Below are 25154 nucleotides of genomic sequence, written 5' to 3' on the forward strand. Positions count from 1 at the left end.
GGACGAGTAACTACAGAATCCACAAGCTCCGTTCGCAGAGTGTACGGTAACAATTACTACGAGTACGAGAAGTACTCGTAGGAAGGCGGGGTTGGTGCGGGGCCACGCCCTAATCGTACGCCCTTCGAAAATATCCACTCCGCATTAATAATACCAGTACCGTACATCCCCCAAACTCTCTCCGCTCCGTTATTTATCAGTTCTCTACGCCCTCTGTCTTCCAACTGAAACTTCCTAATTCTTATCTTACATTTCTTTGACAGCTAATTGAAGTCAGCCGGTCATCCCACCCACAATGTCCATCCCCAAAACTGCCATCAAGTCTACCGGCGCTCCGGCACCTCCGCCTTTCCTCTCGCAGGCCATTCAAATGGGGGATTTTCTCTTTTGCTCCGGTCAGGTTGGCTGCCGAGCTGATACTGGAGCTATGGTTGAAGGCTCTATCCAAGACCGAACTGTGCGCTTTATATTTCCAACCTTGGAAGGGTTTGAATTGAACACCATATTAATTCATCTATAGCGTCAAATTCTTTCCAACATGCGCTCGGTGCTGGAGACAGCCGGAACGAGCTTGGACAACGTTGTCAAGTGCAACATCTACTTGACTAGCATGAGTGACTTTGGTGCTGTCAATGAAGTATATGCTGCTACATTTTCACAGCCTATGCCAGTGAGTTCTCACTCTACCTACTACCAGGCAGTACTTGAAAACACTACTTGGGGTGTTTCAACACTAGCTGACTCAAAACAGGCACGTACTTGCGTCTGTGTGAAGGAGCTGCCGCTGGGAACCGACGTAGAAATCGAGTGCATTGCAGGTGTCAAGTCAAACGCCAAGCTGTGAGGTCACTTTCATTATGAGAAATTAAACGCTTTCAGGTTTTCTTTTTCAATATCTAGATCATACTACTCTGCACTCCGTACAATATTGAGAATTACCTTTTCAACTTCCCCTCGGGTTCCATAATTTCTACCCTAGGCCTTGCTCGCCATGGCTGATTGTGAGGAATCTAAGTGGCCTAAAGGTATCCTGTCTATGCAGAAATAAAGCCTTGCATGCAGGTTTATTTGTTGGTGGAATTCGCCCAAAATTATCGATGAGTTTGTGACTGGTAAAGGTGCTCTAAACTGCAGGATCATTTCGATTCACTGTCTGTGCGTGGAAGCATCGGCCTTGTGGAGAGAATATTTCCCAACATCACCAACAAAGCTGATGGAAACCAAGTACATATCGTATATTCAAGCTCATAGATCACGAGATGCTTACTAGTATCTCTTGGTGTCTCTCAATACGATCTCCAGCGCCCCGGTATTCCTCTACGCAGCTGAAGTCAGCTCATGCGACCTGCTCGGCACGACGGACCCTGTTGACCCTGCTGATCACCCCAGTGGCGCCAAGCCACGATCATCTCAATCGTGGCAATTGTGGAGCTAGCAAAGTGAAACATTGTCAGTCAGGTTTGCTGAAGAAAGAGGGTGCCGACCTGACGCTATATTTGGATTTATAGGGTATAAATACCCCCTGAGACCCCTCGTATTTAGCTCAATTGTTCATACTACCGTTCTTTTCTCTTCCAGTTACCACTTCCTTCTACCATCAATCGCCCAAGATGAAGTTCTCTGCTGCCATCATCACCTCTGTCCTCGCTGCCACCGCAACAGCTGCGTTCGACAAGAACCAGCGTAAGTCCCAACCCAGCCATCGGCCCACATTCCGACAAACCACTCGAGGCTAATTTGACACAGCATGGGGCAAACGTGATTATTCTTGTTTGAACGTGTTCCAAGGCATTCCCGATCACGCCACCGTGACCGAGGGCCAGACCGTCCACATCCGCTTCAACCGCCAGCCGACTACACACTGCAGCGACCCGTTGACCAAGTACCCGACTAGCAAGTACAGTATTTGGCTGTACAACAACCCCGTCCGCAATCTTGATGCCATCAACTTTGACCAGCAAATCAAAATTGCCGACAACATCCCGGCTAATGCCAATGCCTTCGATGTCAAGATCCCTGCAAAGCTGCCAAATGTGAAGAACCAGGACGTGTGGTACCTGAGACTCAGTACCGGTCTCGACACTGCTCCCCAGGTACGTTCTGCTCCTTTCTTACTAATTGCGGGAGAGACATATATTGACTGTATTCTGATAGATGCCCACCCTGTTCAATGCCGAGGGACCTTTCACCATCCACAAGGCGTGATTGCAACTTGGTCTAGAATCCGAACCTGGCCAGACAAACTCACAATTCGGTCTTCTTTGGAATCTTATATCCCCCCCTTTCACGTCTTCATAGCGATCCTCTCCTTTAATTATTACGATATGATGAGCGTTTCTTGAGCAAATACAAAAAACCTACTCGACTTTGTGTTTCTAACTACTATCTGATCTCCTCAGTTCTACTCGCGCCGTAGACCACTCCACCATGCCACCCATCAGCGGTCGCAAGTAATTTTTTTATACGGTTCCTAAATAAAAATCTCAAATGTAAAGTCATAATCAAAATGATCAAAATTAAGCAAATTCCGATTGTAGAGATACATGCAAATTTACCATGGTAGCTGGTATTTATTCAGCCGAGGCACGAAGCATGAAAATGAAAAGACAAATGAAACAGACGGCACCGAAGGTTGAATCAAAAAAGAAAAGTTTCCGAGCGCGGAGAGGTGTGTTTTCGTAACTATTCAGGCTATCGAACGAGGTCGCGGCTTGGGGTTAAAGCTGACGTAACCTGATATCGAACGAAACAAAACCCCCTTTACGATAGCTGAAAAGACATCCAAGTCTGGCGCGTTATGCCACTCTACCACACTGACGGCTGCTGCTGAATTTCGGTGTGATCCCTGGCCTTGGTTACCCAGAGTATGCAGGAATAGATACAGCCCTGGGACTCGATGGTCTGACTCGTCGAGTCTTGTTCTCCGCCATGAATCCTCCAACGAAGCGGTCTGGCCGTATTGGCAGCACCAAGTCTAAGACCGGCTGCAACACCTGCAAGTGAGTCTCGATACAAAATTATGCCTTCTTCTACGAAACAGCTCTAAAACACCTTTCACAGGATCCGGCGTGTTCGCTGTGGGGAAGAAAAACCACATTGTGCGAGGTGCATTAGCACAGGTCGACAGTGTCATTACAGCACTGCCTCCAAACCAAGGACCACACAACCTTTACTCCCATTGCAATTGACATTGTCGTCGCATTCAGGATCGCGAGAGAGACGCGCTTTCGAGTACTACTTCCATCGAGCTGGCCCGTCGCTTTCTGGTGTTCTCGATGTCTCTTTCTGGAGAGGCTCTGTCCTGCAGATCTGCCGCCTGGAACCTGCGGTCTGGGACGCAGTGATCTCGCTAAGCACCCTCTATGAGCGGCCTCCTATCCATGAGTCGCCAGCCATGGAAATGATCAATGATCCAGCTGTAGTGCGGCAACGCCATCATCGCGAGGCGCTTGTTTGGTACTCACGCTCACTCGCTGCTCTCCAGCAACGCATCGAGCAAGGCTCTGCTGACTTGAATGTCTCATTGATTAGCTGCATTCTTTTTATCGCAATTGAGCTTCTACAAGGAAACAGGAGAGCAGCTGTCAATCTTTATAAACAGGGGGTGCGGATGGTGCTCGGCGTACAATCGGCCCCTATGAAATCTCTTCTTCTGCCCATATTCCGCCGGTTGGGAACGTGGGCTCTCATCGTTGAGGAAAAACCGGACGATTGTTGGGATCTTAATCCAACAGTTTCATACGCTGGCTTTGCGTCCATCGACGATGCGAGGAATGTGCTGTGTGGGATCGTCGCAGAGATGAAAACCCTTGATGTCGATGCAAAGGTCTATTGGAAACAAACGCATGACGCCCGCCGGAATCGGTCACCAGTGCTTGTGGCTCGACAGAATCACTTGGCGGAGCGCCTTGAGCATTGGTACCGTCTTTTCCATGCTTTGGAGCGCATGCAAATATCAACTCTCCCTGGCAATGTCGTGAGCAACGACGGTGCCATCGCACTCCTTCTTATGACCTATACGAGCGTTTTGATCGAGATCAAAACGTGTCTTGATCCAGATCAGACAGCATACGACGCCTACGAAGCCGAGTTTGCTCAGATCCTTGATCTTGCACCAGTTGCGATTGCGTCGACTCGTCTCGCCGATGAGAAACAGCCCCCTTTCATGTTCGAGATGGGCGTGTTTCTTCCTCTTTTCATAACAGCCCTTAAATGTCCATTTCCACAACTTCGTCGCCGAGCACTTCATTTCCTCTCACAAGCCCCACCGGCGCAGGGACTGTTCATGTGTGGCCCGGCCGCGGATGCCGTGGCTGTGATTGTCACTTTGGAGGAAAACCCTGCAACAACAGCTCGTAGTGCTGCTGAGGTGAAGCAACTGCTCGCCCAGCCAGGATGCATACCGGCAGCCACCGATCGTACATGCAGTTTCGGCGTCTCGTCGGAACTGGATGGGAAGGGGAAAGTTTTGAACTGGTTGCACTACTCATTGCGATATTTCGACGGAGAGGGACGAATGCAGTTGAAGCAGAAGTCAATACCTTTTCCAGACCTCCATTCTCCAACATGAACTTGGACTTGAAGAATCACGAAAATGATGAAGCTTTATGAACTTTTGGTTATACTTCTATTTATTTCCTGGACCGTGTATATGTAAATGTTTACTTTTTCCTTTAAATTTCCATCAATACCAAATGGTAAAATACTCGAACCATCAGGCGGCGCTGGTCACCCAGGATACGTGTATGGTAATTTTAGCACCCCTCATTACACCAGAGGTGCAGTCGCGTGCATTTGCTTCAACTACAACCTCTCTCGTCTTCAGCATTGTGGTCTATCCATCGAATACCGTGGGCTATTCGAGTTGCTACCCGGTACTAGTCGACCTCGGTTGATATGATACTCACGTCCAATGTTTGAGGGATCGGCTCCACAATCTCCAGCTCCGGACGGGTCACCTCGCTCCCCTATACCCCCAGACCACAGACCACTACTGGTCGACCATCTCCCCAATAGACTGGCGGAATGCTAGTGGCTATGAAGAAGCTTCCTATGGCGTCCCCAAAGAACCAATCCTTTGTCCTCTCCCACATGCGACCATGAAGAAACAAAGCCATCTGCGCCTCTGTATCGATAGTATCGCGTTCGCTCAGTGGCATCCACCCCCGCCGACTCCACGATTCAGGAGGGCATCCCACATGAGACAGTACAAGTGGATGGCCATGGATGGCTTTGGAACCCTTGGGAATACAGCCCACGCTCTTATCACGGGTGATACCACATCGCCCTGAGCTAGTGGGCCCATTGGATCGGGCTACTCACGATAGTAGACCGCAATTATAGTGCAGGGACCTTGGGCACAGTGGTTGACATGCCCAAATGCAAATGCCCCTGGATGGTCAGATCCACCAACCCGCCAACGTCACGGGGTCACTTTTGAGCCACACGATAAGCGCGGTTTCGCCACTTTCCTTGTGGTATTAATTGAACAGGTCCCCCTCGACAGCTATCGCACTAATCGACTGATTTACTGTCTTGTGTGTCCTTCACTTTTTCTTGGCTTAAAGTTTGGGTGCAGACCAAAGGATTCCGTTGGAAGTTCCCCTGACCGCTGGGACGCTTCCGTGTTGGTTCGCCTTGCCCCGCGACTTTTTTTTTTTCTCCGGCGCTTCAAAAATACTTGACCCCCGCCGCCTCCACGATTGCTATTTCACTGCGATATCTGTGAGGCTGAGCTCGGTAGAAAAACCTCAGAACATCACTTGAATCGACTGTACTCTTTGATACCCACTTGATTTAATTTGGGCCCCGCTAAACGCACATGCCATCCTTCACCGAGGATCGCACTGGCTCCGACCCCGAAGTACGAGTAGCAGCAACAACAGCAGCAGCAGGTAGGCCTCTCCTTCTTATTCTTCTCCCTCTGCGACTGGTCGACACTTTCCCTCCCAAATGCGTTTCTCAAATGCCCGCGCGACTTGCATTTTCCCCCGCCTTTGTATGAATCGTCCCTTCGCATCCACTTCCACTCTCCTGTTATGAGCTGTGACGCGCACATTATCCAAACGCTTTTTTTTTCCAACGAGAAAAAGAAGAAGCAGAGACAAAGAAAACCCCTTAGACCTTGTGACTAACCCCCTGGTAGACTCGCCGCCTATTTCAGGCACAGGCTTGAATATCCCTTCCTTTCGAAAGTCCCTATCGAGCGGAACAGGCCCTGCTTCTCCTCCCGACGCATCGACTTTAAAACAGCTTCGAGTCCCTCTACCCAAAACCACTGCACGCCCTCCAATTCACCCCACCTCGATGCCCTCCGCCTTGAGTAGCCAGTCGAGCGGCAAGCTTGACCCGGCGCAGGAAGACAACGAACAAGCTATCAAGACAGACGAAGATCTACAAGGCAACCTATTCCACCAGGTTTCAGAATGGCTGCAGCATGAGAAGGTCAGGCGGAGCACACGCAAGGCGCGACGAGGAGAGGGAGCTTCCAATCCCTCGGAAGGTGCTACTGAGACTGCGGAACGGTCCTCGGGAGAGCAACATCGCAGCTCAGAGAGTACCTTTTCACTGGACAGACTGGAGAGTATCCTCCTCCAGTATGCAAATGTGGGACATGCCGCTATCTCTCGACAAACTGCGAAGCGGGTCCCTCGTCGCCGCCCGAAGGGTCTTCGCCGAGGTTCTGCCTCTGAATCCGAGTATACCGACCTTGAGGCTCCTGTGCCAGGCGTAGATGCCTCGCTCGATAACTCCAAGACCCTTGCCTACAGTGGTGGCGCGGGAGAGGAGGACCTCGCCGATAGCACCTCTTCCTTGAAGGGCGCCAAAGGTCGGGAGGCCTGGATCACCTTCAAGACTGAAATCGTGCGCCTGGCGCATACGCTACAACTGCGGGGTTGGCGTAAAGTCTCAATGGAGAATGCTGGGGATATCGAAGTCGTTCGCCTCAGTGGAGCTATGACGAATGCTATCTACGTGGTTGGACCACCCAAGAATCAGCCTCCTCTTACGTCCAGCAGCAGCTCTTCCATAGTCCCAAGAAGGCCCCCACCGTAAGTCATGACATGTCAAGTGTTATAGAGGATTCTCCACTAATACACTACAGAAAGCTTTTGCTTCGCATCTATGGTCCCCAGGTCGATCACTTGATTGATCGAGAGAAGGAGCTGCAAATTCTACGTCGCCTTGGCCGAAAGAACATCGGCCCCCGTGTACTTGGAACCTTCCGCAACGGACGATTTGAAGAATACTTCGAGGCTCGCCCCTTGACGGCGAAGGAGTTGCGCATTCCAGATACGGCCAAACAAATTGCCAAACGAATGCGCGAATTACACGATGGTATTGAACTTCTCGAAGAGGAGCGCGAAGGAGGACCGATGGTCTTCAAGAACTGGGACAAGTGGGTGGATCGGTGTGAAAATGTCACAACTTGGCTGGATAAGGAACTAGATTCACCGCAAAACCAGACAAAGGCTGCCCTGGAACCGTGGCGCCTGCGCGGCTATGTCTGTGGTGTGCCATGGCCAGTGTTCCGCAAGGCCGTGGACAATTACCGAATCTGGTTGCTAGCTAGCTGTGGTGGGCTGAGTGAGATTAAGCGACAGCTGGTATTTGCTCATAACGACGTAAGTGCTCTACTCTTTTATGAACAATGCACCATACGCAATGCTAATTACTTGTATCCAGACTCAATATGGCAATTTGCTTCGAATGGAGCCGGCCACACAGTCACCTCTTCTGCTCCCTGCCAACGAACACAAGCAACTCGTTGTCATTGATTTTGAATATTCTTCGGCTAACACCCCCGGGTTTGAGTTTGCCAACCACTTTGTGAGTCCCACCTTCATCTTGCCCTTAGTCTTGAAACGCCATTCTAACCTATGTAGACTGAGTGGTGCTACAACTACCACGACGAAGGCCGACCATGGGCCTGTAACACCCGCTTCTACCCTAAGCCAGAGGACCAGTATCGATTTGTGGCGACCTATCTGGCTCATCACCCGAATATTGGCAACGGAGCTACTTCACCACAAGCAACTCCCACCATGCGCGGTCGTAATGCAACTGCTATCACTCCCTTGAACCTTGATGACTGCCCCGAGCCTAGCGGGCAGCAGATCCAGGCCGAACGGTCTAACGAAGAGGCGATCGACGCCGAGATCAAGTTCCTCATGCACCAGACTCGGTTGTGGCGCGTGATCAACTCGGCACAGTGGGTGGCTTGGGGTATCGTGCAGGCCAAGACACCTGGCATGGAGGAAGAGCAAGAAGAGGACGTAAAGACGCCCACTGCCGAGGCAGAAGCTGCAGAGGAAGAAGAAGAATTCGACTATCTAGCTTATTCCCAGGACAGAGCCTTGTTCTTCTGGTCTGACTTGCTAGCGTTGAATCTGGTGAAGGCAGATGACCTTCCACCAGCGATGGTGGAGCACATTAGAGCTCGAGCGGTTGATTATTGAGCTTGAAGATTCCAAGGTTCTTAAATGATCATGAATTACGAAGTGGATGTCTGTATATAATGCATACATAGATCAATGATCATAATATTTCGAATCGTTCAACTTGCTCATCACGGGTATCTGTAAATCATTGTAGACATCATTGAATGCACAGCACATGCCACGGCATTAGAATCAGTCCGAAGGAAAGTTCACAGTAGAGTGCAGCTCAATAGTATTCAAGATCAGGGCACCTCTTCAGGTATGGGGCAATATCTTCAAGCACCTCTCCTGCTCTCAATCTTCTTCCTCGTCTCAGCCTTCGCAGCATCAACCCACTCATCATACTTCCCATCTCGCTCCTTAGCCCCAGCAACCCCCTTCATCATCTCCCCAATAAACCCAACAAAGTTCCACCTCCGTAAAGTATTCTCCCATTGCCACGCAGCCCTCTTCCTCTCCTCCCGCTCTAGCGTCTCCGCGTCCCCGATCTCCCGCGCCCGCGGCCGAGGATCCTGCACAACAGCCATAAGATTAAAATGTGTCTCCTCAGGCGGGTATCTAGCAATACGCTTGCGAAGCACTTCAATCACCGTCTCAGGGAACGAGGCCGTATCACACGGTCCGTGACTAATGGGGTGAGGTTGCAATCCATCCAACTCATACAACGTCCCATTAACAGGGGTGTAGGCAATGAAGTGGAACACATCCCCACCCTCCTCATCCTGCGGTCTAGTCGTCTCATCGGCAAACGGACTAGACTTTGCGAAAGTGTTGTGTGCGGTGCGAATGGCCTCCGAGTTGGATAGGGCCTCGCCGCGGAGTTCGGGCGGGAAGCCGGTTGTGAAGTCTTTGAAGGAGGCGAGCTCGGTGCCGAGCGGGATGGCGGGGAGGGGTTTGGGCGGGTTATCGTGGTTCAGGATGACGGAGAGGATAGCTTGCGTGCCGCAGGCGTTTTGGATTGTTTGCGCGGCGAAGAAGACGTTGTTCTCTGTTGCGGTCTCGTCATATGTGCCGTCGATTGGGGCCTCCGCGCGGGCCCCGGCTGCTTCGCGGGTCCATTTGAATAGGAAGATGACTCCGTAGACGGAACTGAGTAAGGGGCTGTTAGTTTGGTTTCCGTCGTCTGGTTGAGCTTGAGCTTGAGCTTGCAAGCTCAACGACAGGGTGAGGAAGGGTGTGCATGCATACCCAAGGGAGCGTATTGTGTCTGCGTCGAGTGAGATGAGCTCTTCGAATTGGACATTTTGCACGCCTAGGGTCTCGATGAGGGATGTGAATACACCCTAGTTTGATTGTTAGCTGTTGCAGAGACAGCCCCAGGGCCGTACGTACCTCGTCGGACTCGATAGTACTCCAGCCACCTGCGTCGCCCATTTTGAACAATTCACGTTTCTCGGATGGTGTTTAAAGGTTTGCGTTGGCAATTCGGTGACGGAATGAAGGCTTCGCCGGTGTTGGTGAAGCTCCAAGCTCGGCGACGCTTGTTGATACCGCGGGACTTCAATTCGTGTTATGTCATAGATCACGTGTGTCGATCACGTAAGGTTATTAGTATGTTGTCGCAACCCCCAACTTTGCTTGCTGAGATCTCTTTTCCGGGGCCTCATCATGTAGCCCATAAACTCCCCATGACTGGCAGGAGTGGATGGTGTCTGAGGCTGGCTTCCAGCCCAGCAGGAGGGAGCATCCGGCTCACCATCTCCAATACCTCGTCGCCACTCGGCGCTTCGAGCATATGGTGATCTGTCTATCGACGAGAACAGCACCGCCATAGGAGACAGGAGGCAAGTGCTTCTCATTAGTGAACTCGCCCACCTTCTCGGGTCATATATGTGTTATCACAAAGATGTCCAGTACACTGTATTGGCGTGGGAGCTTGCGACCGATCTCTCTGTTTCTGTCCCCTATTTTATCCGTCAGTGGGAGTCAAAGTTGCAAGCATGCTTATAGCGGAGTTGAACCTATCGATTATTGCGCCGAGTGGTTGCTAGTATTTGCGGCTCATTTCGGCCCCCTTGTTGAGTCTGTAATAAATAGTACCATAGTATGTGTATACAGCTTGGTTTGGGTTTATCTTTGATAGATGACAAGTAAGATTCGAGACCGATTCTGAGAAAGCATATCGCATAGCGACTTTTCCTGGAGTACACCGAACAAACCATCATTCGGAAAGTGTAATTTGCAACATGAAACGGGTGTTTTTATACCATGGTGTTCAAAATACAATTTTGAATAAAAGTAAGCCTCTCATTGCACAAGCAGGAGACCTAGGAAACCCTTAAATCGGAGAAGCAATTCTTCAAATTCATATCAAAGAACCCCTTTGGAGGCCGACAAGAAATATCTCGAATTTACAATAATGGTCTCTGCTTTCGTTCTCAATATCTCCTTGGGTAGCCTTGCCATTCTTTTTGGAGTAAATAGTATCAATCAGGCTCTCCAATATTGAGACCGAGCTCAAAATCTTGGTCTGCTAACAACCAGCCCCAGCGCCCACTGGTGGCTCGCGTCTGACTGTGTTAAAAATCACCCAAAACACGTCAGTCATAGTCATGATCTTGAAGTTCATTGCACTTTCAAAAACCTTCCACCAGTACATGAGCCGTTTTCTGATCACCACCGACCCTTATGTGATAACCCTAGCGTGGAGCTTCTCGGTAACGCCAAAATGGAAATTCATGCTTGTGACTGTTATGACGAGAGGCATGACCAAAGGTAAAATAGAGTTCAAATCTTTCTGAGCCCACTCATCGCCGTATGCCCAATCCCTCCAAGATCAACATCACATCATAAACTCAAGAACCGAGTGCCATCGTAGACGTTCGCAAAGCATGAATCAAGCGAACACCAACCGTCTCAGCACACTCTCCTCCGACCAAACCCAAAACGAACGCACGGGATTCCGCACAACCCAAGAAGGAAGCGAACCTTGGAAGGGATAAATATAGAAGGCATGCATCTAGTAGCGACAATTAGTATCTCTATCTTGCCGATCAATCCCCCTTTCTACTAGTAGTAGGCTTGGCTCGGTGAAACCGACAACCCAATCAAAAGTATCAACGGATTAAAGTAGGACGAGGGAGGAATGCATATATGCACGATCCAAAAGGATGACAGCATTGATTTGATTTAGGCTTCGTATCTCTCATTTTCTAAATACAGCAGCGGCCCCCAACTGCCCCCTAACTTGCCACGCGAGATGCACGATCCAAGCGGGGAACGTGGATGCAGCCGAATACGAGGTTTTTCATCTGACTCTGCCCCAGGGCGGAAATTAGCGTGATGGGGTTCAAGTAAGGCCCGGGGCTGAAGGCGCCAATGAGAAATGTGGATCGTAGTTTAATTCTCGCCCCGCGCTATTCTTAGTATATTCACAATCACGAGTTTGGGACCGGTTCCTGGCGATCTTGAATGCTTCGCGTTAGGCTGGCTTGGTATGCAGCTTTGGAGATGAGGGGTGATGTAACTTGATTCTATGTTTAGAAAAGAGGGACAGGTTGAATCTGCTGCGTGCGGGAGATGCTCTTGATGTTTTGTGAGAATGTTGTTTATGTGAAGGGGTTTAAACTTGTGTGGGCGATTTTGACTCAAACAATGAGATTTATTCCTCATGCCAATAGATAGAATAAGTTTTCAATAGAATTTAGAACTAAGATAGAGATGCTTCCAATCATGCCAACAATAGGTTTGTAATTAAACCGGGTATATCACTTAAGTAGAAATCATTTCCTTTGGCGGGGACGAAATTGCCGCCAACGCTCATGCTCAGACCAAAGAGAGAAAGCCAAAAATAAAAGAATGCGGGAAAACGAAGACAGACCAACCAGTATATAACAGAGTCGAGTAGAATGTAAAGAGGGAAGATGATGGTTCCTGAATCCAGACCCGAGAGATCGAACTCCTTAGTTCCTTACTTTTACACATCAAGTGTTTCAGGCAGTTTTTTTGCGTTCATAAAATCATGTCCAACAGGGCTCGGGTGTAACAAGACCTGTCATTTCAAAATGGTGTGGTTGCTGATATGCATCCATATTGAGACCAAGCGAGGTATCCGCGCGAGGCATGTCTCCACAGAGAACAGGGTTCCCATAAGGAGGGGTATATGCTGATGTAGTTGAAACCACATGACTCAGTTCAGAGAGACCAAACTGTGCGTCATGGTTATCAAGCAGCTGTGGAGACGGCGGATATAAAGTATGCGAGGAGGCAGCGGTAACATAGCCATCTGCGAGTTGGAAGGGGGAGCCGGCAACGGTGACCGCAGGAGGAGACTGTAGAGGTGGGGTATACGCCATATATGATGGAGAAGCGGATTCAGGAGAGGTGATGGAGTAGTCGGTCAGACCGTGATATGGGCTCGGTGGACCGGGAGAGTAGTGCTCGATTGACGAGCGTGGTGACCAAGCCAGGAGACTGTGGTGGCGGGCAACAACATGGCGAGGCAAGTCCATCAAAGACATTGCTAGGGGCAACTCGGTGTTGAACGTACCAGTGGTATTGTATGTGGCGAGGATACGATAGATCTCTTCTATGGGTCCGACAGATGATGCGGCGAGGTATGATGCACCCATCTCAGGGTAGAAGCGATCGAGAACGACACCGACTGCGAAGAATTGAGCGAGGACTGCAAGAGCACTGGACTCAGAATCGCCGCCTCTCAGCATAGAAGAAGGATTCCAGAAAAGCCATTGTCGGAGGGCCTGGACGCGCTCAAATGACTGCTCGGCAGTTTGGGAAGGGTAGTCTTTGCGGAATTGTTTCACAAATTCAATCAACTCCAGCATCCGCGAGGAGTATTCCTGATTGTGGGAGACACGACTCTGGGCAATCTGTAGCGCTTGAATGGTCTGGTCAAGCTGACTTAAGTCCTCCTCCGGGACCAGTGGGTAATCTGAAGCGTGGAGAGAGCGCTGGGTTTCAACCAATTGTGCGAGCTCGGATTCTTGTCTCCAGAACGGATACATTGAGTCGAGAACACTTGAGATACTATGCTGCAGAGATATCCATTCTGGGCTAGAGGGAAATTAGCTGGATGTAGGGTTAGGAACCTCTTAGGAGTACTCACCGATCAGTTGTTTGCCATGAGAGAAGAATAGACGCAGCTAGGGTTGCATCGCAGTTCTCCTTTGAGAAGGAACCGAGGGCATTTTGGAGCCCCCGTAGAGCTGTGATTTTATGGTGATGGGCTAGTTGCTTGGTTTCCTGATCCCGTGTGAGGCAGCCAAGGTGGAAGGCCGAGAGGCCGAGGATGGCGCTCATGACAAAATCTTTTGAGAGCGCGATCGCGAGGAAGCTGGAAATTTCTTGTTAGGCTTTCATAATTGAGGCTTATGTCTTCGGTTCAAGACTTACTTAGGCATCTTATGTGCCCACACGGTGCAGGCACTCAGTCCACGCCGATGTAGATCGATCGAGAGGCCGATAATATGGTGGATCAGACGCAAGTCTGCGCGCGATAGTCCCGTCCAGCCAGATCGAGGACACTGCATCAGTTCGGGATAGGGAGGTATGCCGGAGCGATGCCAGTTGTCAATCTCCATCTCGATAGCTGGAGACATAAGTAGATCAGGCCCTCGCCGTGAGTTCGGGGGAGTTTGGGTCACTGCAACATCTTGATAGTCACAGCGGCAGTTATGCTTGGTACAATTGCGACTGCAGGATTCGAGATTAGAAATGTGCGACTCTTGCGTTTAGATGAGGGAACAAGGCGTACCATTGTGGGAAGGTCTCGTCGCAGCGAATATGGCGCTTCTTGCATGTCTTGCACCCATTTCGGGACTTGGTATGGCTCTTGCGAGGAGGACCACCACCAGGGCCGGCCATTTTGAATGATTGATTGAAAGAAAAGGAGTGAAAGAGAAGGCCTTCCACGACCGAAGAGTAAGACGACCTCGGGAACAGAGGCGACGGTGGGGTAATGAAGATCGAAGGGTTGGAAGCCAAACAGTGGGGAGGAGGTACAACCGTTGAGCAAGTCTTTTTCGGAGAGTGAAGATCACAGCGAGCAGTAGGGTTATAGATGTTTATAGAAGATCTCCCGGTATAAAAATAACTTAGGGAATGTCAAGAAGGAGGTTCCGCACGTGGAAATACGAGCAGCTGCACGATTCAACCGGTAGAGCCAAGAAATCCCCGGTGGAGAATACTAGCAGATCGAGAATCCGAAATCAAGAGGCTCGACAGTCGCTGGCAGTCGAATAATTTAACTCTGGGGATAGAGGATGAGGGAAGCGAAAACCAAAGACGTCTAGGCGAGGGAGGTGGGCTGCCTTTGAGTCTTGAAGAGAGAGCTTGGATGGATAGTAATCACGTCCCGACGGTCAGGTGCAAGTTAAATCGATTAGAGATAATAATAAAATTAAAATTAAAATCAGAAATAATTCAAAAACGAAATACAATTTAAAAAATTAAAAATTAAAAAATTAGTTCCATCTGGGAAAAGAAAAGTGAGATCAATTATAATTAGCAGGACACCCCAAGTCTCCGACGATCGAAGAGTTTGAGCCTCTAACGACCAGGATGGCACTGTCAGCTCAAAGGTTAGGCTGGACGCCACATGGAGGCTTTAGAAAAAGGTTCTTTGTTTCCCTTGTTTTTTTTTTTTTTTTTTTAACCAGCTGCCTTCAACGGTTTAGCTCCTTACGCTTCCAAGTCTGGGGGTCCACCCGCATGTGAGCCATCATTTCGCGGCCCAGGGATCTCCAATTCCGTTCAAAACCAACTAAGAACGCCCTTATGTGGCCATAGCCCCCTGGTTGATTGTTGGATTTACGAGTTGTGTCAAAGCAATCTTTAAAGTGAGAGATCCCTCATTCCTGAGGATGCACGGAAAGGGGGAAGGGAAAAGGAAGGGGGGGAAGGAATGTGGTGGCGGCACATTGCTTTTTCGACCAATTTCTGCAATTTAGATTTGCTTTTAACTACTCCGTACGGAGTACTGAGATGGATGTACGTATACATACTAACTATGTATGTACTTACATAGTAGGTGTAGACATGTTACCACGGCATACTCCGTACTTCGTAAATGTTGAGAACCAATGCGTACACCCTGTAGCATGTTCCGTCTTGGAGCACCTTTCTTTCTTTCTTTGTATATAAAGATGTCCTGTCCATGCGAGCTACTACTTACCTGTTACTAATGAACAGGATGAAGTAGACGATTGGATCGCCAAGGGGATTTTAGATCGACCAGGATTGCCTAGCAAGGCGCGATCGGGGACCCTGGATTGTGGATCACAACGTCTAGAGCCAAGCAACTTACCGTTTACCCTGAAGAGTAAAGAGGGGCGCCCATCGCGGGTCAAGCTAGGCCAACCAAGAGCTAGGCTAAATGAGCCCGTTTCCACCCGAGCGTGAGTCAGACGGGTTGAGACGGACTAAGATTGGAAAAGACAACCGAATATGCAGATGTCTCTGCCAGAAGGAAGAGGGATGAGATGGGCTGAGAGTGCCCTGAATGGCCTAAATAGCAGTGGCAATGAGTGGTCAGAGTGGCAGTACTGGTGGAACTAGGGAGTAACAGGGACCAGGTGCAACCCGATCGTCTCATGATGAATCAAATCAACTCTTCAACAATTTCACCTGGCGTCGATGGTGTGCAGTGAAGCCCGGTCTCTCGGGTCGACGGTCTCCTTCCTCCCGCGATGGCGCCCCGACATCCTGGAAACCTTGTATTTTCTTTTTGTTTTTCCCACATCTCCGTGGACGGTCCCGACACACTGGGACCAGAAACTGAAGCGAACCAGGAATCCCCCCCCCCCTGACCTGTCAGGCAAAAGGCGTCGGAGACTCAAAAGGGGGAAAAGGACAGGGATTCCACAGAGATTCAAATCGACAGGGGTCACATACAAACTAGTAGACCCATACTGTAGGCGTAGGCTGATGACGACCTCGACAGATTGAGGAACGGTTGCTGCAGGGTCCAGGGGAAAGGGCTAACTCATGCCACCACCTGAAGATCCTGGAGGAGCTTCGTGGGGCGAGGGAAATCTAGCTCACTAGTCTTGACAATCGGATCGAATGTCAAGATTTCAGTGGCTGTGTGACCGCTAGTTCAAGCCCTGACGACCACGTTTTCTGGGGGTGCAATATCAGAGTCGGTGTGGCCTGCAGCTGCAGGCGAGAATTGAATATGTACATCGCCAGATAACTTGTACAGCAGCAGCAGCAACAACACAGAATAGAGCAGAGTTAATCAGAGTTGACGAGAGTTCACCAGCCCACACGTGGCTCCACGATCTCACGGTGCTACAAGCCCAAGGTTCGCAGAGTCATCTGTGTGACGATCTTCTCGCAAGATCTCACCCAACCCCCTTAATCAAAGCTAGCCAAGGGAACCAGCAGAATACAAGCAGCGACCAAGAATCAGCCGAATACGCTCGCTGCCATTAATGGCAAAAGCGGAGAATCCTGAATCCTGTCGGGGGAAAGTGTGAACCATGGGCTGTGCGACGGACGAGTTCGCTTCTCCGCAACATTGACAGGCCAAGACAATGATTGTGGTAACTACCAGCGGTTCTAAAGGCGGTTTAGTCTGATGGAGACCTGATCAGCCCGTGCGAGAGGTTAGCTAAGGCCAGTGGCTCGCCATCGCGGTGAGGCTTCGGTACTCGCGACATGGCACCAAACAGGGTTAGCGTTCACTGCAGCATAAAGGGATCAGCACTAAACCAGAGTGAGATGGTCAATTGGGTCCAACAGAGCCGATTTGACCAATGAGCTCTACTGAAATTGATTGGATCCCCATTTGGCCCTTTTTGGGGGCCATAAGTGACGGGAGGAACTGACAGCCCAACTCTATTCGCATGCTGTGCGGAACGGAGATTTCCATCTTCTTTCTTCTTCTCCCCACTGAAAGACAGGGGAAATAAAAGGAAATAGGAACCATTTTGCGCACCCCACTCCTTCATTTCGACTAGATCCAGGGGGGGGAGGGCGGAGGGGCAGGAAGCAGTGTGTGTTTTCCCCGGGATAGCGCGCCAGCACCACTCCCATGCCCGCACACCATGACCATCTGGCTGGGTATTGCTGACGCGAAAGGTAAACCCTGGATAGCCCGGTCGAAAAGAGGAGACCCTTGATGATGTATCCAAGTCGTAGTACATCAAGGTACGCCCACTCACCATTCAATCCCCAGACAACTCTTATACATACAATCAAAGATTACCCCAGACCCCCCCCCTCTCCTTCTCAACCCAATCCAACACCCAACCACGCTGCAGACTCGTGGCCGCATCGAGCAAAAGCACGGCCCACGGGCCAGCAGCCACGCTAACTAACTTTATAATGCCAAGATGAGGCCATTCTAGACGAGCAACCAGCATACCTTCTTCGGAGGTTGTTGAGTCCACGTCGATCAGGTCGAGATCACCCCCCCCATATCAATGGACCGTTCGGCCGGGTATGGTTTATGGTTATATTGAGGCTGGTTCTGACGATCCCGACTAACTAAAATGACCCTAGCTTTGTGTGCGAACCCATTGGAAATGATCCAAAGACGGGTGAGGATCGCAGTGCCAAAATGGGTTACCAAGATCAAAGGGGGCGTCGCTTCGGCTATACCTACTGTCCAGGTAACAAGGTAAGATCTGATTGCCTGGGTACTATCATAGTATTACAATAAGGCAGACCTGAAGAAGAAAAAGCACAGATCGAAACCTTAGAGAATATCTCGATTGACAGCCCTCCCGCGCTACTAAATAAAGTATTAGCGTCAACCTTCTTTAGCCACCTCTGCAGTTTGTTGCCCACCAAATGGTTGCCCTTCCACCTTCGTCTAATTAGCCCGCTGCGCCTGCATTGAAGAACTGCTGTGAGGCTGAATTTCCCGCCCCTGTGGGCCTGCTTGACCAATTTTCTCTCCTCCGTCCTCCGTCCGCCTGCCATCTCACCCTGCATGAAGTCATGGTGACCTTGGCACTAGGGCCAACCACTTCTGTCTGCCCAGGCTCTCCAGACTCTGTTGGTGGAAGGGAAATCCCATCCCCTCCAGCCCGGTCAGAAATCCCTGGCATCATCATGAGGCCAGTGTGATGCACAGCCAGCGCCTCCCGCGTCCTTTCTTCCGGGGCAATGCATGACCAGCAGCAGCTACCAAAACCGCCGACAGCATAGCGATGTCATGGGGCAAGCTATATGCCACATCCTAGTTACCTATCAGCCGTGGCCAGCAGCGGCTTAGACTTGGGCTCTGTTTCCCTCTTTCTATCTCATGCTGGATTCGGGGTTACATCTCGATTCCGACGGTGTTCTAGCGTTATCCGCTGCCAACTCATCTAAGGTGCTCTGGTGCTCTTAGACGTATCCTCTTATCATCAGTCCCATTTTGATTACAATTATTCCTTTATCTCATTTTCCAAGCCACGCCCCATCTCCCTAGCTTACACGCCGCAATGTTCCATAAATCATCGATGAACGTACACCTGAAAGATGGGCACATCCTCTGTGCATACTGCCAACGGCCCTCGGGCGAAGCAACTTATTCAGAACTCGACCTAAATAACGTCCTGGGCGCGATAAAGGGTACGTTCACCCGAGGTCATCACAGGTCCCTTGCACATGCACTCCCAGATCAAGAGGAGTACCGATGGGGGAAGAGGGAGGGGCGCGCGCAAACCGTCCCCAAACCTACTGACATCTGCATCTACATCTACATCCAAACCTTCCGCCAAGAAAGCTTTTAGCGAAGCCAAGACTAACGAGGCTCCGCAGGTAAATTCGCCTGGAGTGCTGAGAACTTCACCGAGGATGCGGCCGATGTCATTCTCAAGTGGGATGGCCCCAACCACGAACCCATGCTGCACGCGCAGCTGGAAGATGAAGAGGGCATGCACAACGAGGACACGGTCAACTTGGCGGCCTGTATCAAGAATGAGGATGGACATCTGCGCTACATGGATTGTTTCTAGGGGTGCATGCATGTCGGAGAAGCCGAGGAATGCGAGGAATGCGAGAAGTACGAGAAGTGCGAGAGGGCGAATCGGCGCAAGGGAAGAGGAGAACCTTAGAAATAAAAATAGAAAGTGTTTATTGTAAATGCTCTTTTTTCTTCTCTCTTTTCGTTTCCTTTCTCATATCTCCAAATCTGGTAACCGGAGACAGCTTCCACAACGGTCTTGATTGATGCAATGCCAAGCAGACGCAGAGTCATCACACTCGAAGTAAGGAGCCTGTCGACTGCTTCTCTGGACAGAAGGAGGTTAGACGATGTCAAACGGGCAGTGCATGGGGAAGTGCATGTCACACCGCAGCTGAGGCTGAAAATGAAACGAAGGTCTAGGGTTGATGGCACAGGGTCCACCAAGCCAAAACAGCAAGGCCGGTAAAGGCAAAGCCCCCTGAAAAATGTTCTCAAAGCGCGCCACGTCGAAGGCACCCCCCAAAAGAGCAAATTTCGAAGAAATTAAAGCCTGGATTATCTATACCCGAAAGGTATTATTCCCGAATAGAGAGGAAACGAAGACCGCAGCTCGTGGAATGCATCCGCATGAGGGATAGCTTGACCCATCGAGCGGAGGGAGTTAGTAGTAGTGTTAGGGGCATGGAGTAATCTGCCTGCAATAACCTCAAACGTCCGAACATGCGATCTGCAAAACTACCGCTAATAAAAAAGAGATGCATTTCGCGAGGGACTGTGCCCAGGGTGCAGCTAAGCCCCAAGCTATGGATGTCTTAGATATTGGCAGTGGCACTGGCATACCCACGCCCACCACGGGAAGGTCCTTAAAAATTGGGGAAGGGAAGAAAGGGCAAGGATCAAATGAGTAGCGCGGGGCGAATGAGTCCCTGCCTCCTTTCGTGAAAAGAAACGCGATCGGGAAAGGCTCGCGTCTTGGTCTTGTACGCCCGGGCCAATCGCTATTCGCGTGGGATAAGCTCGGGCACGTCCGAGGCGTCAAATAAGCGAGGTTAGACGGTGGGGTGCTGCACAGATACCTCTGTAATGTTGCAAGGGTACGTTCCTCTGTACTCCGTACCGACTTAAAGGGTTGGAGGAGGGCGGAAGGTGGAAGGTGGAATATGCCAAAAATATCCCGAGGACGTTCCTGAACTCAAATCTCAAGGGCGGAGGCAGGCGACATGGCAATTTCCAAACAAAGGAGGATATTAATCCCTGAATATCAAATGACATAGTAGTACATACATTTGATATGATATGAAGTCATTTTGAACATAATATGCATGTAGGAGAATCTACCTAGGTATCTAATCTATCTATCTAAGCTAAAGAGATGGTGGTTGGGTACTAGTAAGTGCTGGAAGCGGATATTTGATGGGAGTGTCAACATATCCGGTCTGGCGGGCATAGGCATAGGCATGGGCATGTACAAGGGCATGCGAGAACAGAAGAGTAAAAACATGTCACATGGCCGTGCCCATTGCTGTCGTCAGATATAACATAGATTAACAGTCATATCGCGTCAAGTCCTCGCGGTCATTTCCCATAATCCCCATCGGGTCATGCCCCAAGAGGCATATATAAGGATTATGCAAAAAGCAAAACAAACAATAGAAACGGGAAATTGAACAAACAAAGCAGAAAGGGGAAAAGGTACAAAAAATAAAACGCCCAGATGAGAGCTCATTATCTCGCATTGATATTGACCTAATTTTTTAGCCTTTTAACCCATTCATTGTGTCCTCCTATTTCTAGGTCAGATGGATGATAATGCAAGCCCAGAGGGTTTCAAGACATTTGGAAAATGGAAAACGCTGAACTTCAGGTGCAGAGGAAAGGTTTGTGACGGAAGGGAAGTAAGATTTCCCTCAGAGTCTTCACGTGTTTGTTTGGTTGTGTGTTTGTGTTTGTGATTGTGTAGTGTGTTCCAAATGCCAACACTGCCGTGGCACGCAGTTTTCATATGGCGGAGAAGTGAGAAGAATCGATGCTAGAAGAGTTTGAAAAGATGTCCGGCTCAACTTAAACCTGGTAAACGGTGCGCAGTTTTTGAGATACGGGCGAAGGGAGCTGCGATAGGAAAGAATCGAAGTTGGGTATCATGTTTTTATATCCCTGCAGAACCTGTTCGATGAGTTAGCGATGAGAAGGCCCCTCCCTCGTCTGGTGACTTGACGTGAATTAATACATACCTGCTGGAAGGAGCTCTGAATATCCCGATATTCCTCCAGTGACAGCAACTTGCTCGGGAACGAGGCGATGGCCTGGAAGTAGTCGACCAGACTAGACTCCATGGCCTGGGGGTTCTTCATGACCACGGTGTTGAAGCCCAGGAAGGCAGAAACTTTCTCCGGAGTGAATTCAATCTTGCTCATCGACTTCAGGAAGGAGTTGGCGTACTCGCCTAGATGTGGCGCCATGTGGTCGGCGCAGCAGAGACCAAGACGGCCAAGAGCCATGGCTGCGTTCTCATTAACCGAGTCAATAATCTCCTCGTTGTCGATAATGGCCAAGAGTCCGTGATACACTTTCTCAACATAGGGAGCAAGGGCTACCTTCTCGTTGACGGCGATTTCACCAGCCGACCAACAAGCGTTGTTCAGCACGCTGAAACCCGTGTGGCGATCATCGTCAGGAAGTTGATCCAGGTCGAGCTGCTTGATAAGGATAGGCATAATGGTCGGGATGAAGGGCTCGAGGCGAGAGAAGATATTGATGGCGCAGTCACCCAACAAGGCGTATGAGGATTGACGGACCTCATAGTTCGAGTCTTGCATACAGTAGCAGAGCAGGTCAAAGAATTGCGGTTGCGAGTGGGCCACAAGCTCGCTGCTCTTTTGCGGATCAATAGCTTGGATGATACCACTCAGAAGATCCAGGCTAGTAACCAGAAAGTCTTTGTCGGGCTCGTCGACGGTTTCATTGTTTACTGATGCGATAGACTCCTCGAGATTTTGATAGATGATCTTGGAGCAACGCTGGAATAGAGGAGCAGCAAATGGCGAGAATGCATCTCCATAAGCATTGGCGACGTAGCCAAGACATTCCAGTAACGGGAACAGCTCTCGGGATTGATCAGTGATCTGGTTGTACCGCCCGATCAGGGCAGGCATGAGGATTTCGACAAGATGAGGCTGGGCAAGCTCAGACCCGACGCAGTCTGCAAGGGTCTGTACGCAGTCGTAGAGGATGTACATGTTGCGGTCCTTGTATTTGCCGAAGCATTGGACAAACTGGCGAAGAATGGGTTCGCAGTATGGGATCAGGCCATCTTCTGACTTCTCTTCCAGGCTGGCAAATGCCGATGCGGCTGCCTCCTGCACCTTCTTGTTGTTATCGAGCATGCGGTGGAGGATACCCTCCATCATCGGCTCGAAAAATTGCACCCTTTGGCTATGGTCGCTCAAGTGCGAAGCCCATTCAGAGTAACGTCCAAGGCACCAACAAGTAATCTGACGCACGACGGGCTGGGCGTCCGTGAGCAAAGAGATCAGGTAGGGCACCAGTTCAGGCAGATGGGGTGTAACAGCATCCATGCAGCCATCAGCAACGGCACCAAGGGTGAGAACTGCAGCCTCGCGGTTGGGCCACTGATCATGGCGCAGGGTCTCCTTCAAATAAGGTAGAATGATCTCAAAGATAGGGTCATGGTACACATTGGAAAAAACGTCAAGCGCGGCAGCGGAGCACTTCCGCAGGGTCCACTCGTCTTCGGGGTCATCACCAAATTCAGAGTCCTCAATCTCTCCCTCGCTGAGGTCATCTTCATCTTCCTCCTGCTGAGGGGCCGCACCATTAGCTTGCTGACCTTGCTTTGCGGCATTCAATTTATCGCTCTTGGCTTTAGCAAACTGAGGCTTCAAATCCTCGGCACGGTCGTCGGCCTCAGCGTCATCATTTTCCTGCATCAGGCGAATCACATCGTCTTCTTCATAGATCATGTTCTGCAGCAGAACGGGAATGATTTTCGGCATGAAAGCCGCAAGCGGCTGTTGGAGTCGCTGCTGCTCGCCAGCAACGATCCAGAACTCCGCAGCGTCAAGAGACAGTTCGGGATCCTCTTGGTTCTGTTGCTGAATCAGGATGTAGTTGACCAGCCCCTCCATATGTGGGATCAGCTTCTCTGGCGCAAACTCCACCAATTGAGAGAATGACTGGCAGACCATCTTTCGCACTTCGGGATCCTGGTCGCCGGAGAGATTGAACAGCTGCGACAGGAAAAGGTCCAAGGAACCCATGAGGGCTTGGGGCTGGTGCGGGAGGAAGACATGGATACTGTTCAGGGCGAGGGATCGCACGCGCGCGCTCGGACGAGAGGTGAACTCCATCAACTTGGGAATGATGACGTCGAGGGGGCGCTGGCCCTGATATTCGCGGTCCAGAATCTTGCGGTTGTCCTCGCAGACTTTAAACAGAGCTGCCATCGCGGCTTCCTGAGAGGGCAGTGAAACGTCGCCACTGGCATTTCCAACCAAGGCGATCAGCTCATGGAGAACCTCAGGCCAGGCCAGGAGACCACCCTGTTGAACCACCTCGGTGATGATGCTACCAGCACCTCGTTGTACTTGGCGGTCGGCGTCCTGCAGGGCGAGTAGGGCGGCGGAACGAATGAAGTTCAAGCTCTGGGGAGGAACGGTACGGAAGGCCATGAGGAGTTTGGTCTTCATGTTCATGGCGGCGGCGAAGCGCACCATGGCGTAAGTGCCAACATCCATGCCCACGGCGGCAGGTACCTGCGGGGTGGAAAAGAGATAGGTGATGTAGTTGACATAGTCGGGAGAAGAAGTTGCTTGAGAGAGCATCTATTCGGAAGATAGGATAGGTCATGGTCAGTCATTCACGTTTATCTAACTGGCGATATTCCTTGCAGGAGGGGGGGAAGAGAGGGGAATTATGCGTAGTGGCCGAGCGTTGAGAAAAGAAAAGAAAAGAAAAAGAGAATTGCGATACCTCTTCAGCCTGTTTGCGGATGGACTGGTCTTGGCCATTGAGCGAGTCTTTGAGACAGGAGGCTAACTGCCTCAATGGCTCATCTTGGGGTTGCCAATCCATGTTGGAGTGGGTTGAGGTGAACAACTGCGTAGAAGCAAAAGTGCGTGTGGCACAGGAAGGAGGAGAGGCCCCGCCAAGAATGTGCGGGCCCGCTGTTCCCCACGAACAGAGAGAGCAGATGAGATTCGCTGGGAGTTCACTACCAGAGGAGATAAATCTAGAGTTGGACAATATTCGAGGGAAACCAGGCTTTTGAAAAGAGGGAACTTCAAGTTGAACAAATAAAAAAAGAGGAAAAGTACTAGTAAAGGGTAAAGCATCGCAAGCCACCAGCGTAAAGTGCCATGAGAGGGGGATTTTTCTGCCACGGAAAACACAACGGAAGGCGGTGGGGGACAGGCGAGCAATCCAAAGATAGAGTATAGATATCTAACTTACGGTATCTTAGACATATCTTGAGTATACCTACCTAGGTAGGTACTAGTAGACACTGGCTAGTGAGAGTCAGCGGTGATTTTATAGTGTCACTTGCGATCCAGCAATATCGAGTTCACCTCACTTCACTACAATAGACACTACGTATTACGAAGGTACTAAGTTAACTAGTATACTATCACCAACTCAAATGACGTGGTTAACTTATATAGTTAGTACTAGTAGTACTATTCAATCTGTGTTACCTTGGAAACCTATTGAGTTTGGAATTTCACGAATAGCTTCCTAGTAGGTACCTAGGTAGCATCTAGGGGTATTCGATTCATCTCCCAGTACAAGTAAGCTACGAGGTACCTCATACTGGGCACTGGCATATCCATGGACTG

The 25154-nt window shown here is 50.2% G+C and overlaps 9 protein-coding genes across 9 annotated transcripts; 6 read left to right on the forward strand and 3 right to left on the reverse strand.

Annotated features, from left to right (window-relative positions):
* Nucleotides 1-295: 295 nt before the first annotated feature.
* N7481_005370 (uncharacterized protein) lies at nucleotides 296-844 on the forward strand (the record flags this gene model as incomplete). Its single annotated transcript, XM_057264589.1, has 3 exons — nucleotides 296-457; nucleotides 521-670; nucleotides 752-844. The coding sequence occupies 3 exons, from the start codon at nucleotides 296-298 to the stop codon at nucleotides 842-844; spliced, it is 405 nt and encodes a 134-aa protein (XP_057122309.1).
* Nucleotides 845-1610: 766 nt separating this feature from the next.
* On the forward strand, nucleotides 1611-2205 carry N7481_005371 (uncharacterized protein; the record flags this gene model as incomplete). The annotated part of the gene is made up of 3 exons (XM_057264590.1): nucleotides 1611-1683; nucleotides 1747-2093; nucleotides 2155-2205. 3 exons carry the CDS (start codon nucleotides 1611-1613, stop codon nucleotides 2203-2205), a joined length of 471 nt encoding a protein of 156 aa, XP_057122310.1.
* Nucleotides 2206-2928: 723 nt separating this feature from the next.
* N7481_005372 (Zn(II)2Cys6 transcription factor domain-containing protein) lies at nucleotides 2929-4570 on the forward strand (the record flags this gene model as incomplete). The annotated part of the gene is made up of 2 exons (XM_057264591.1): nucleotides 2929-2999; nucleotides 3061-4570. The coding sequence occupies 2 exons, from the start codon at nucleotides 2929-2931 to the stop codon at nucleotides 4568-4570; spliced, it is 1581 nt and encodes a 526-aa protein (XP_057122311.1).
* A 124-nt stretch (nucleotides 4571-4694) lies between these two features.
* Nucleotides 4695-5291, forward strand: N7481_005373 (uncharacterized protein; the record flags this gene model as incomplete). The annotated part of the gene is made up of 2 exons (XM_057264592.1): nucleotides 4695-4874; nucleotides 4944-5291. The coding sequence occupies 2 exons, from the start codon at nucleotides 4695-4697 to the stop codon at nucleotides 5289-5291; spliced, it is 528 nt and encodes a 175-aa protein (XP_057122312.1).
* Nucleotides 5292-6306: 1015 nt separating this feature from the next.
* Nucleotides 6307-8459, forward strand: N7481_005374 (uncharacterized protein; the record flags this gene model as incomplete). The annotated part of the gene is made up of 4 exons (XM_057264593.1): nucleotides 6307-7052; nucleotides 7106-7625; nucleotides 7687-7830; nucleotides 7887-8459. The coding sequence occupies 4 exons, from the start codon at nucleotides 6307-6309 to the stop codon at nucleotides 8457-8459; spliced, it is 1983 nt and encodes a 660-aa protein (XP_057122313.1).
* A 257-nt stretch (nucleotides 8460-8716) lies between these two features.
* On the reverse strand, nucleotides 8717-9815 carry N7481_005375 (putative 26S proteasome-associated ubiquitin C-terminal hydrolase; the record flags this gene model as incomplete). Its single annotated transcript, XM_057264594.1, has 2 exons — nucleotides 8717-9724; nucleotides 9774-9815. 2 exons carry the CDS (start codon nucleotides 9813-9815, stop codon nucleotides 8717-8719), a joined length of 1050 nt encoding a protein of 349 aa, XP_057122314.1.
* Nucleotides 9816-12400: 2585 nt separating this feature from the next.
* Nucleotides 12401-14264, reverse strand: N7481_005376 (putative C6 transcription factor RosA-like; the record flags this gene model as incomplete). The annotated part of the gene is made up of 4 exons (XM_057264595.1): nucleotides 12401-13454; nucleotides 13507-13734; nucleotides 13794-14093; nucleotides 14155-14264. 4 exons carry the CDS (start codon nucleotides 14262-14264, stop codon nucleotides 12401-12403), a joined length of 1692 nt encoding a protein of 563 aa, XP_057122315.1.
* A 4571-nt stretch (nucleotides 14265-18835) lies between these two features.
* On the forward strand, nucleotides 18836-19351 carry N7481_005377 (CVNH domain-containing protein; the record flags this gene model as incomplete). The annotated part of the gene is made up of 2 exons (XM_057264596.1): nucleotides 18836-18965; nucleotides 19155-19351. 2 exons carry the CDS (start codon nucleotides 18836-18838, stop codon nucleotides 19349-19351), a joined length of 327 nt encoding a protein of 108 aa, XP_057122316.1.
* A 2012-nt stretch (nucleotides 19352-21363) lies between these two features.
* Nucleotides 21364-24393, reverse strand: N7481_005378 (putative importin beta-2 subunit; the record flags this gene model as incomplete). Its single annotated transcript, XM_057264597.1, has 3 exons — nucleotides 21364-21465; nucleotides 21534-24143; nucleotides 24292-24393. 3 exons carry the CDS (start codon nucleotides 24391-24393, stop codon nucleotides 21364-21366), a joined length of 2814 nt encoding a protein of 937 aa, XP_057122317.1.
* Nucleotides 24394-25154: the final 761 nt, after the last annotated feature.

The sequence above is a fragment of the Penicillium waksmanii genome (genome assembly GCF_028829765.1).
Source record: "Penicillium waksmanii strain IBT 27052 chromosome Unknown utg000005l:1.0-5232799.0:1.0-5237142.0, whole genome shotgun sequence".
Taxonomy (NCBI): domain Eukaryota; kingdom Fungi; phylum Ascomycota; class Eurotiomycetes; order Eurotiales; family Aspergillaceae; genus Penicillium; species Penicillium waksmanii.